Raw genomic sequence first — 13,195 nt, 5'->3', positions numbered from 1 at the left:
TCCCTGTTAATTTAGTCATGCCATCCACCTGTGTTTCCCCAATTATCCCTTCTACTTAAGCCTTGTCCTTTCTGTTCTGTTTTGTCGGGTCTACTCGTTACTAGTTGCTTGTCCACTTGTCATTTGTCACTTGCCACTTGTTACCTGTTACTTGCCTCTTGCCACCTGTTATTTGCCACTTACCTTGCCTATGTTTGAGTTAATAAATCCTTGTTTCGTTTATCCCTCGGCTCCGTGTTCCTTCCAGCAGCGTAAGCCGTGACAGTAATGTAATATTTTAGTAGTTATAAACCAAGGTTTATTTTAGTTCCGAATGCTTAACATTTGAGGGCAGCAATTTTATTATAATGTAAAAATAAAACCGACGTAATGTTACTTGAAAGCATTGTAGCCTACCATTCCTGACAAATGTTACTACAGTAAATACATGGTGAATATTGCTGATCTGTGGACAGTGAATAGTTAATTCATGGCTCAATGTTTCTTCCTGGTTTCCACCTCAGCGCTGTTTGATCAGTTAATAACGGAGAAATGGGAATAATTCTCACTAGCCTATACATCTCACAGCGATGTTATTAGGCTACTTCTGTGGAAAATTTAAATGTTTCTTTCCTGGATCTCTTTAGTGCGTTGTACAGCTCGCGCTGCATTGGTCTTAAACGGTCCGTCAATCACACAACGTCTTGTTCAGCTTACATTACGTATGCCATTTGATGTTGGGCACTGGCTAATGTTGTGGTCGCGTCAGCGTCTCTTATACTATGAACGTGCTTGCCATGCGCGACGCGTTTACAATTGAAATAACAGAATCTGCTAGTGTTATTACAGATATATATGAAATACGGGACAAATCATGATTTTTTCATAATAAGTCGGGACACTAAAAATTGAAATACGGGACTGTCCCAGGAAAACCGGGACGTCTGGTCACCCTAAGTATATGCCAGCATGCAGAATTCGCCAGCATGCATAATTCAGCACTGAATAAAAAGTCTTTCGTTTTGAGCGGTGAGGGGGAGTCTAGATTAAATGCTTCTGATTGGTCATTGCGTTGCATAAATCAACAAATATGTCTGTGATTGGCTAAATCGCTCAACGCTGCAAACATGTTACAAACAGAAACTCTGGCTTAGATGTTATTGTTGCTTTTCTGCGAAACATGAATAACAGTTTATTAGTTTTGATGGGACCCATGTATACTATTTAAATATGGTTGGATAAATATTTTTTGCTTTTAAACAGTCAGTGTGTGTGTGTGTGTGTGTGTGTGTGTGTATTATTTGTGATTTTGGTTGGGTGACAGTTGTATGTTAGCCTACAGTTTGACAAGAGTTTATAGTTTGACAAAAGCACTATGTTGTGTTTTACACAAATATAAGTAGGCTAAAAACTTTGCAGTTTTAATGACAATGAATTTTATCTACCTTTGCTCTCCACCACGTGCCCACGCACACCCCCTCGGACAGGGGTTTCCTCCCCTGTCCCTGGCACCAATTAGCCACTTGGACACGCCCTTTTCAGCATCTCTTCTAGTAACCTGGTTTGTAAGGGCATTATTTTTCAAACCTCCTGTAAAAAAGATAAAGATTAGAGTGAGATTAAATCCCTTATTTGAGCCTTTGCAACAAAGCAGACATCTCCAACATGTTATTTTTCAGGTAATCCAATAATGGTAACGGATATAATATTCTGTCATACACAACATTTTTGCTGCAAAGGTTTATTAAACAACTACAACAAAAAAAGGAACTGGTTCTGTACATGAAAACTACAGTTAATTTAATTTAAATTTGTATTCTCTGTCCAGGTGGACAATTATTTGCATACAATCAAATTGATTTATGAAAAACTCAACTCTACAAAATAACCTTTGTTTGCACATTAATATGTTAAACAGTGAGTAAACATACCATATACCACCTCAAACAGTTTGAGCCCTCGAAACTCTCGCTTTCCATGGCGGCCAACAAAATTGTACTCTCTTGATAGGTAGTGGTGTAAAAGGAAGGCCATCATTCTTCTGGTGGCTTCATCCAATGTTCTTCCTCCAATTTCTGCCACCACGGCAACCTAAAGACACATAAGATTATTATAATGGGAGTCCATAAATTAAAAATAAAACTCTTTTTCATAATTCCCAGGGAACACTCCCATAATACATGCAGTTGCCTCTAACAGATGTTTATACTTGTATTTGAGTTACAATTGAGTTGCATGTGCTACAAAAAAATTCTTCCTCTATAGCAAAAAAGCTACAGTACAGTGCAAACGTCTTATGCCACCATTATTTTTGTTTTAGAAATGGTATAATGACCATATGCTAATTGCGGTAAGTGTACTATTAAGTGTGACTTCACCTTACACTTGATGGGATCATGAATGTGGAAAAGTACAGACAGGTTTTAATTTATAATGCCACTCCTTCTGGAAAATTGAAATGAGCTCATTTTGTGCATAAAATTGTAAACTTTCTCAGTTTAAACATTTGCTATGTTATCTATGTTCTATTGTGAATAAAATATTGGCTCATGTGATTTGAAAGTCTTTTAGTTTTCATTTTATTCCAATTTTAAAAAAAAATTCCAATTTCAAATTAGAGCTGTATATGTGAATGTACGATGATGAATAATTATTATTAATAACGAAATAAACAGTGCTTAAATTTTGTTGTGCATAGTTATATTCTCTTTGACTTGTTTTAGTAACGTTAATGATACAATCGACAGTCATAATTAAAGGGATAGTTCACCCAAAAATGAAAATTGTGTCATCATTTACTCTCCCTCAAGTTGTTTCAAACCTGTATAAATTTCCTTCTTCTGCTAAACACAGAAAGATATTTTGCAGAATGTCTGTAATCAGACAGTTGATGGACCCCATAGTACACATAATGGCCTAAGACATGAAATGAGGGCTTTGTGTGAGAAAATGAACAGTATTCACACGTACCTGTCAAACACCAGGAAGCATGCGAGCCCTCAGATCACTTGGACGTAGTTGTGTACAAGAGGTAAAAACGATATAAAAACTGTTCATTTTCTCACACAAAGCGCTCGTTTTGTGTCTTAGGCCATCAATGTGTACTTACGATGGGGAATTGTTTAATTTGGACTTCTCTGTGCATGCTCTTTCAGATAGTATCCATAGACCACCAGCATTATATGATAACAGACAAGTATGGTTTGACCTAAAAATATAAAAATTGAAACTACTGCGGAAACAAAGACACCTACACCTTGGATGCCCTTGAGGTAAGCTAAAACATATCAAAAATTAATTTCACAGTGAACTATCCCTTTAAACGGCTTAAACGGAACACTTTTCAAGAACAATTATTGCTTTCAAAATCTATGTATGCAATAAATATAGTCTTACCTTCTTTTGCGCTTCCCTTTTCCCATCCGCCTTCCAGAATCTGACTCCGTCTGTAAGTCTGAGGTTGACTCGGCCTTTAAAAGCTTTTCTGTAGCGTGGGCATAATTTCCTGTAGGTGATAGACATTTACCAATAAATATTAGTAAGTACTATTTCAAAAGCACACCTCACTTTTGTAATTACACACATATTATTAATACTAGTCACCATTAAAAAACAGTCACATTACCTGCTTTTCCCAGGACACGCACTTTAAACTGGGGCCAACTAGGGTTTGGAAGAATTTCATCTTTTACTGCCCTGCTTATGTTGAGTCGTCCTGGTGGCCAGTAACATGTGTCTTCCTCTGGTCCAGTAAACCACTTACAGGGTAATATTGCCACACCTCCAGCATCCAAAAAATCCACAACTGCAAATGGTAGCATGCTGGAAAAACGCAAAAGAAGCAGGCTAATGCAGCTGTGGGAATGCCACAAACCCAGATGTATATGGCAAGAGCACTATTTTTCTTTTTAATTCCTCAACTGACACCACATGCAAGTCTTTGGGCATGCCGAGTCAATTGGGTAGCTGAAAAAAGATTCATAGTTTTTAAAGAAGTGGCAGAGAACCTTGACAGTTTTAGAAGAAAAAAGCATAATATTTCTCACAATGAGAATCCTTCCTCCAAAGGAAAAACAGTTATCGCCTTTACAGCAAGAAATAAATGTCTGCCCATCATTGTACTGCCTGTACTGCTGGCATGTTCCAAGTTCACCAGCCACTGGTCCGGAGAAATGAAGCTGTTTGAGAGGAGAGGAAATTGTTATTTTCTTCTGATTTGCCACTCTCTGCTTCTCATGGATGCGCCTGACAATTTGCTGCACAGGATTTTGGGGCCTCCGTACAATCTTTTTAAGTTTACCTAAATATGATTCGAATGGGAAACAGGAAACGCTATCCAAAGGACCAAAGTTCCGTGCATCTTGGGCAATATGTATCAAAGAATGTATGTTGTATCCAACAAATTCAAGGCCATAAATAATGCCAAAATCTTGGACAAACATCTTCAAAATATCTTCAGCAAAGTCACAGTTTTCAGTGCACAAATTAGGGCTAAGAAGAATTCTTATCGATACAGACAAAAGGATAAAGATTCTATACATTGTATTGGGTATATTTTTAAGTAGAACAACAGGACCAGTGTAAAGTAAAAACTGTCTTAATTCAGTTGCTTTCCACATACTAATGTCTAGAAGAGACCTTGGTTTCCTAGCAAAATTCCTGGGTAAATACTGCCTGACAGATGCCATGAATGCAGAAATTGTAGTGAGATTTTTAATAGACTGTCTGCATTTCAGAGGCCCTTTTAACCAAAGATAAATCAACTGGCGCATCGCCCCCAAACACACAAGGTGCATATAATCAAGCACAAAACTTGAAACTAACCCAACACCTAACTCAGAAAGGGGTGAAACTCCTCCTTGGTGCTCTTCATAACCCATTTCCCTAAATGTCTGATCAGTCCTTAGCTCTGCAGACAACTCAGGAAAAGACATTCTTCTATTTACATGGACACCTTTTTGAGTGCAGCGCTCACATGCGTAATACCCGTTGTGACCCTTCACACATTTGAGGAACGCACCTGCTGGAGCATCACATATGAATGCATCGGGAGCAGCAACTGTGAAATGCACATCATTATACTGAATACCCTCCTTTACAACAACTTTAACATCTTGAATGAATTAATTTAAATACTCTTGCAGATTTGATGGTTTTGTCACACCTGAGTATAACCCAATCACAAAAACATTTGAATTTGGGATCTCCTTAATCCTACCCAAAATAGGCCACAAACTTACATAGTTGCTGCGGAATAAAGGTAGACCATCGATATTAACTCTAAGCGTGAGAGTGTCTGTCAGATCTCTCAGATCAAAATTTAAAGATGCCAATTCTGCCAGAACTGAATTCTTAATTCCAAAATGATAGTATGAACCTCCTGCTACATTTTTTGCATCACACTTGCGGTCTGTTGACATTAGGGTTCTAGCATCCAATGGCACATTAAGCCCTTTTTGACTGAGAATTTTCAGAAGAGCAGACAATGCACTTTGAGAGATATTGTATTCTGCAGCCCACTCTGCAAGACCATTTGTATCATCAAGTGTGTCTGAAGCCTCATGTTCTGAAACAGAACATTCAGAGTCCAGGTCAAACTCACTGCTATTGTCAGCCATCCCGATTTCAAAACCATCAAAAAATAGGTCATTGTCCAAAGCATCATAAAAAATGTCAGTGGGATATTCATTTTTTACATTCCCTGTTACATCCTCGACACAATCATGATATACAGAATCATCCAATGATTCATTAGAGTCTGATTCCAAATTAAAATGTATTTGTTCAAAATCATTCTGTTGTGAAACAAGACGAAAATGTTCTGCAACTTTTGCAGCTATTTTCCTTCTTTTTGTTCTCTGAGATTGCTCCATTACTTTCTGTAAGAAAAAAAAGCTTATTACTTTCAAAGAGTTAAAATTCTAAATGAGGCAAAATCATATGAACACCCTAATACAAACTGATTTACATAAGGCAGAACTGTCTTGAGGAAAACAGACAAATCACATTGTTGTAACATGTTATGTAGGCTATTCGGCCGTGCAAAGGCAAAAGACCGTAAGTTCATTTTTGACGAAAATTAGTTATTGCTATTTTTCTGTTAAAAAGCACTGAAATAATATTTGTACTTGTTTGGAGAGAATAACCTTTTATAGCATATATGCCCCTTTTGTCTATTCTAATTTTTCTAATTATAATTATTGATAACACTTTAGGGCAGTGATCTCAAACTCAATTCCTGGAGGGCCACAGCTCTGCACAGTTTAGCTCCAACCAGCTCCAACTCACACCTGCAAGGAAGTTTTTAGTAATCATGAAGACCTTGATTAGCTGGATCAGGTGTGTTTGATTGGGTTGGAGCAAAACTGTGCAGAACTGTGGCCCTCTAGGAATTGAGTTTGAGATCACTGCTTTAGGGTAAGGGTACATGAATTATCATGGATTCATGTATAAATTTATGCATGAATTATGCACTCATTCATTCATGCATTAATATCTAAAGAATCATCAGGAAATAACACAAGTTCAGTGTTTTAATTGACTTCATGGATGAACAACATCACGTTGAATTTGTGTTAGTTCCTGTTGATTCATGAGATATTAATGTGTGAATTAATGCATAATTTATGCATGAATTTATACATGAATTTATGATAATTCATGTAACCTTACTGTAAAGTGTTGCCACCAATAATATTTTGAGTAAAACTTTAGAATATTCTTCCGTCATCAAAGAATAACTACACAGGAACAAATGAGTAGGCTATCACACAACCTTCTACTAATATTAACTAACAACAAAATCTGATTAATTACATAAATCGTAATAGCACTCAGTTGAATGTGGTAAGTTCTATAACTAAAGAATAACTGCTATTATGTTTTTCATACCTCCCAGATAACTACTAAGAATATATATATATATATATATATATATATATATATATATATGAGTTCATAATTCATAAATAAGGAAGGAATTCGAAAGTGTAACATTATATTCGCTATATTTTGTGCCTTTTGATATTTTTGAATTAGCACTAAATGAAGAAAGGGAAAAATAGCACAGATGGTGTAAAGCTTCTCGAATCTCATACAAAAGTTTGTACTGGTTATTCTGTGACAAAATAACTTCATTAATAACTTAATGTGAACACTTTTTAAAATAAAAGCTAAAATGGTCGCTGTATTGTTCTGTAAGTTAACGTTAAGTTAATCACAAAATAAACGGGAGCAGACACGATTAAGCTTGTCTCGTAAGGGTAAGTTAAGTTAATTGCATTCGAAAAATTAATAAGAAAATGCTTTCATTTTGGGTGTTTGATGTGCACAACGATCTTATACAAACTAAAAATATGCTGTCATTGTGGGATTTATCGTAAAGCAATATTTGTAAGTTTCAACTCCAATAGATTTGTCATAATAAATAGTTGGTGTAAAAAAAAAGGAATGCTATTGCCTAACGTTAATTAGCGTAACGGTCATGTGGGAATTCGAAATTCTAACTGAAATTCTAACGTGACAAGACATGAAAACAATGTATTTTAATTAACATTTAAATTGTGAAATGTAACTTTCTTACACTTCTGTAAACTGAATTAGTCCCCAAGTGAGCCCATTGTCAACCCATGCACTAATTTCCCATCAGTGAACCACCTAGGCCCCGCAAAGGGAGCCCAACTGGGTTTGCCCATGTTGAACCTACTCAGTTGACCCAAGTGGGCCCCAGATAAGAAGCCCATTTTGAGCCCATGCCCACTCTTTACCCCTGTTGCCTATTAGTAACCCACATAAGCGTGTTGGCTGGGTACTTATCACAGTTAAAAGCAATAGGTTCCTCTTGCCTTCTTGACCAGTGTTTCTGTGTTTTCTGCAGATGCAGACGACTGAAGCAACAATCAACAGAGATCCAGCAGCAGAGATCACCACGATCAGAGAGACTGCAGGATCAGAAGAAGACCGTGCTGTTACGTCTAAAGAGAGACAGTGATGTAATCGTAGAAGTGATTGTGTCTGTCTGATCTATAAAATATACAGAAATAAGGTCAGTGAATAATAAAAATATATGAGCTCTGCTTTACCTGAACATGTGAGACAGAGCTCAGTGATGTCCAGATGTGTGGTCTGGTTTCTGATGGGATTGTTGATCACACAGCTGTAGCTGTTTTTCTCCTGATATTCCACCTCCAGAGGTAGAGAGAGACTGATGCTGAGATCAGACACACTGATGCTGGACAATAAACTGTTTCCTTTGTACCAGGAGAGAGTCACATGACTCACATTCACCACTGAACACAACAATGAACAATTCTGCTGTGATGAAGATGAAGATGATGATGATGAAGAACATTGTGAAGAGTCTCTGCTGATGACAGGAACAGACAGACGAGCTGAAATAAAGATTAAAATAATTCATACTAGCTGTTGATTGAGAGTTTGTGATGTCATTCAGCGATTGTGTCTATTGTGGATTTAGAATTGTAAAAATAATGCAGTTTGAGATTCCAGCATAACAAAAGTCAATAACAATGTAAGTCCAGAAGGTTGAGATGACAAAAATTAGTGTGCATCTCAAGTTTTACAATTCCAGTATTGAAAAATCAAACAATCATGATGCATCTACGTTGAAGCTATAACAAAAAAAAAAAAGAAGAAAAAGAAAACAGTATTTAACTCACCGTAGACAGTGAGATTGAATCTCTTCCTCACACTGTTGCTCTGTAGTTGATAGTCTCCAGTGTGTTCAGTTCTGGTGTTTGTGATGGTCAGAGATCCAGTTTGATAATCCAGCTTCAGTCTGTCTCTGAATCTCTCATCAGGAACATCATCATATACAGTGATGCTGTCTTCCATTACACTGATTTCAGCTATTAACGTCTTGTTATATCCAAACCTCCACAGAATCAGATCATCGTCCATCATTTCAGTAAGACCAGAGTCTAGAGTGACTGAATTTCCCTTCGTCACTGACACTGACTTCACTGTAACCGTATCAGCAAATACTGGAAAACAAAAAACTTGTCACATATAATGCTAATTGCCCAAAATGGTTTGTAGTAATTAAGGTATCAAGTGTAAATGACAAACAGAGAACAGCAGCACAGACACGAAACATGTGACAACAGAAACACATCAACTGACATATAAGATGCCAAAAAATGAAATAAATAATGAATGAAGTTGCATGTGTAGTTTAGAGCTTTATTAATTCCCTTGGGGCAATTAGTTTAGACTGTCTTGGTGCTTCACATTTACAAATAACACTTAATACACATACACACAGCCCTACCAGACGCCGCATGAGCAGCACACAGAAGATGAGTAAACTGAGGTAAAACAAATGAGAAATGAACACGAAACATGTGTAAAGTGTGGTTTTGAACAATGAGCGAATTAATCAGTTACAATATGCCCATTGAATTTAAGACCACTTTTACATGTGTAATAATAGCAAGTGAAAATCCACCTTGTATAAAAAAGCTACAAAATCCTTTTTTTAAAGTATAACTTACCAACAGGTTGCAAGCAGAACAAAATGACAGCATAAAACATTTTATTTGACATTTCTAATATCCACTCTGCGATTATAACACTGAAATTCCTGACAACAGACTGTTTCGACTTGTGATACTAATCTAGCGTGTGTGTGTGTGTGTGTGTGTGTGTGTGTGTGTGTGTGTGTGTGGATCCTCCCCCAAAGAAGCTTGAACACCCTTCAGTCAGTGCAGTCCAGCTGTGCTCACATATACTATTAGTGTTACAATAATATTCACTTCTGACTTTTAAGACGGTTTTTAGTGGCAGAAACCATGTAGGTTATACATTTGCTGTGTTCTTATTTGTTAATTTGTATACATATAAGAATGTATTCATATAAGTTTGTATATCTCATGCTACTTCAGCGTTTTTAAGAAGCGGAAAGGTTCAAGAACAAGAGGAACTGCTATGTGAATGAGCAAGTGTAGCAAGATTTCAAAAGTAGTAGATTAACAGAAAACAGGTAGTGAGTATAGCAGATTTTAGAAATTTCTTTCAAATTTGTAACAAATATTTTTGATATAATAGATGTCCAAAACTGAATCTCAAGACCATGACCTTTCTAATGATATTCATACATTAAATAAAGGATCATTTTATTAACACAGAGCTGGGTCATCAGTGCTCCCCTGCGTGTTAACAGCTCAAAACTCTTGTTTGTTTATTGTGAAGTGAAAGGAATTCTTTGCTGATTTGCTAATTTTCACAGGGCTGCCAACCCACACATTCTTTTCACAATTAGAGTGCTGAGTCTTACACAACTGACACTGTTCTCACAAGCACAAGCTAAACGTCTATTTTCTCATGCAGTGTGTCACGATCATTAGATGGAGTGCCCATGAGCTTCAGTAGAGGGCACTCCACTCAGGACCATTACACCCATCAACCACCAGATGTCACTTGGACACTAGCACCTCTCATACTGTTGCACCACACCCGAACTACATTACCTATGAGTCACTGCATCACAATCACTCTGCCACACCTGCACCTCATTCATCAGCCAATTTCCTTGCCACACCTGCACCTCATTTACACACACATAAAAGAAGTACACTCACTCTCACTCATTGCGAAGTCTTGTTTAGTCAGTCTGACATTTCCGAGCGTTTTCCCTGTGTTTGTTATTCCTGTGTTTTGACCTTTGGACTGTTTATTCCGACTCTGATTCTCCGCTGCCTGTCCCGATCTCTGCTTGTTAGTGATGGCAAAACCGAGGCCTCGTGAACCAATGAAACAGTTGAACCAAATGTGCCATATTGTTTCGAGGCTTCGAATCAATCCGACACCCGTCTCAACGGTGACACCTAGTGGTCACTTGCAGGTGTTGATCTGAAACAACCTTGACGAGCCATTAAAAAAATGTGTTGTTTTTTTATTATTATAATGTTCTAATATGTGAAGCTTGTAACCTATAGGCTCCTCACTGTGCATAATGTTATTTTGGTCATGAAAAATTAATATTAATAAAAGAAATCAAGCCACAATGTCTCACTTTTTTAGAGATTTTTATTCAAAAATATTAATTTATCTGCTGTGGAAGGACTTAGCCTACTTCTTTTTTTACAGATAATTTCTCCAGCCTTTGAAAAAATCCTCTCACAAGGGACACTTGTTGCTGGCATACAAAGATATTTTTTTGCAAGGACATACAAATGAGGAAAGATTACTGCTCTCTCTTTCCAGTAAGTTAGTTGATCATGAGTTCTGGGCAAATACGCATCGTTGATGTATTTTTTCACTTCCACTGTGGCATCAGCTGTAGCATTGTGTATCATCTTGGTTTGATGGATGCGAGTATCAAAAAGTTCCCATAAACTGTCCTGTGTTTCTACTGGTGTTGATGTTGATGGTGATGATGATGATGATGGGTGTGATGTTGACATTTCTGGGTCTGAATAAAAATGAAAACAGCAATTAGTAACAAATCCTAAACTGACGGCATATATGAAGGATATATTATATTACATGATTCAGATTACATAACATAACACAGACTGAAACTGCTCACCAGGATTTGTGTTTGAACGCATCAGTGAAGCACACTCCAGTGTGATATGCTTTTCAGCTTCCTGGGCTTTGGCAGCATTTCCAAATGCCACATTTTTGAACCTTGGGTCCAGCAGTGTAGCCAGTGCCAAGGCTCTAAAACTCTCATAACCTCCACATCTGGAGTGCAGACCTTCTTGCAGATGTGAGCCTATGAGCCAAAACAGGAGAAACACATATTTATAATAATGACAATAATATGACAGTTATGGCCAATCACATGGGTAGTATGGTCATTGTGGCCTACCTAATTGAACAGTTGATTCCTGCGTTGCATTTCCTTTTTTCTATGCAAGCTTGTGCTGCAACATCCTGTACAGTGGTATAAGCTTTGAAGCAGAAACTCTCTTTTCCTCTGACATCTCTGTTGTTGCGAGTTTGAATGGTTGCAGTATTGACAATGATTGTTCAATAATGTCATAATCAATACTTGTCAGGAGAGCAGTATCATTGTTTAAGTTGGAAAGTGCAGCAGCCACTGGCTCACGTTGGTCATACAAGCGCTGTAGCATGTCAAATGTGCTGTTCCATCTCTTGTCAACCTCCTGTATCAGTTTCAGAGTTGGTCTTCCCATCAAGCTCTGCATCTCCACAAGCTTGTCCTTTGCTTTGCAGCTGGATCTGAACAACCCCACTATCTTTCTGGCCTTCTGGCGTATTTCATTGATGACTGGGGTTTGATCTAGTGCCTTTTTCACAATCAAATTTAAAGTATGAGCAAAACATGGGACATGGCGAAGGTGGAGTAGCTGGGCACTTAGGATCATGTTAGATGCATTGTCAGTCACCATGCACTGAACTTTGGAGGTTATTCCCCACTCAGCCATTAGCAAGGCTTTAGCCTCCATGAGATGCTGGGCTCTGTGGGTTTGGTAAAACCTCCTTACACCCAGTACAACAGTTGCCATTTTTGCCTCTGGTGTTATGTAATGGCAAGTCACACCAAGATATCCATCCATATTAATGGAGGACCACATGTCAGCTGTAAGGCTAACAAATTCGGCCTTTTGTAGGTCCTCCATTGTCTTCTCCTTGGCTTTGTTGTACTTTTCGCTGACCATTATTTTAAGCACCTTCCGGGATGGGAGGACATAGCTTGGATCAAGCTTGTTCACAAATGCCCTGAATCCCTCATCGTCCACGATGGTGAAGGGCTGCAGATCCTTCACCACCATGTTTATAAGAGCCTCATCCAATTCCCTCTGTCTGACTTTTAAAAGAGAAGACAAAACATACTTTCAGACAAATACATTGGAAAAATACAGCTTCAATTAGTGCACATCTATTAAAAGCATAGCCTACTGGTTCATTATTTGGAAACCTTCCAGTGTTTATAATCAGTGCTTTATATAACTTATAAACTTTATAAACAGTGTCCCAAAAGGTTGTAATTATATTTCAATTATAATTATATCCCAAACAATGCATACCTTGCTTAGATGGCCCAGCAGTGTCAGTAGCAGGCCTAGGTACAGGGGGAATGCCATCCTCTGCACCCTGCAAAATGGCAGGATGAGTGCTCCTCAAATGGCGCATCATGGATGATGTATTGTTGCAGTAGGCTAGCTGCCGATCACAATACACACATCTCACTTTATTTGGGGTTTCTAAATGGAAATGCTCCCACACC

At 37.8% G+C, this 13,195-nt stretch overlaps 1 protein-coding gene across 1 annotated transcript in view; it reads right to left on the bottom strand.

The window, feature by feature from the left end:
* LOC132160308 (SLAM family member 9-like) overlaps nucleotides 1-9,751 on the bottom strand; it is a 67,544-nt gene extending 57,793 nt beyond the window's left edge. The window contains exons 1-3 of the mRNA XM_059570072.1: nucleotides 9,492-9,751; nucleotides 8,658-8,981; nucleotides 8,061-8,369 (exon numbers count right to left, since the gene is read on the bottom strand). Of these exons, the coding sequence (XP_059426055.1) occupies nucleotides 8,061-8,369; nucleotides 8,658-8,981; nucleotides 9,492-9,543 (685 nt within the window). The 5' untranslated portion in view covers nucleotides 9,544-9,751. The remainder of the gene's footprint in view (nucleotides 1-8,060; nucleotides 8,370-8,657; nucleotides 8,982-9,491) is intronic.
* Between the last annotated feature and the right edge of the window lie 3,444 nt (nucleotides 9,752-13,195).

Source organism: Carassius carassius, chromosome 16 (genome assembly GCF_963082965.1).
Source record: "Carassius carassius chromosome 16, fCarCar2.1, whole genome shotgun sequence".
Classification (NCBI taxonomy): Eukaryota; Metazoa; Chordata; class Actinopteri; order Cypriniformes; family Cyprinidae; genus Carassius; species Carassius carassius.
This window is presented reverse-complemented; position numbering and strand designations above follow the sequence as displayed.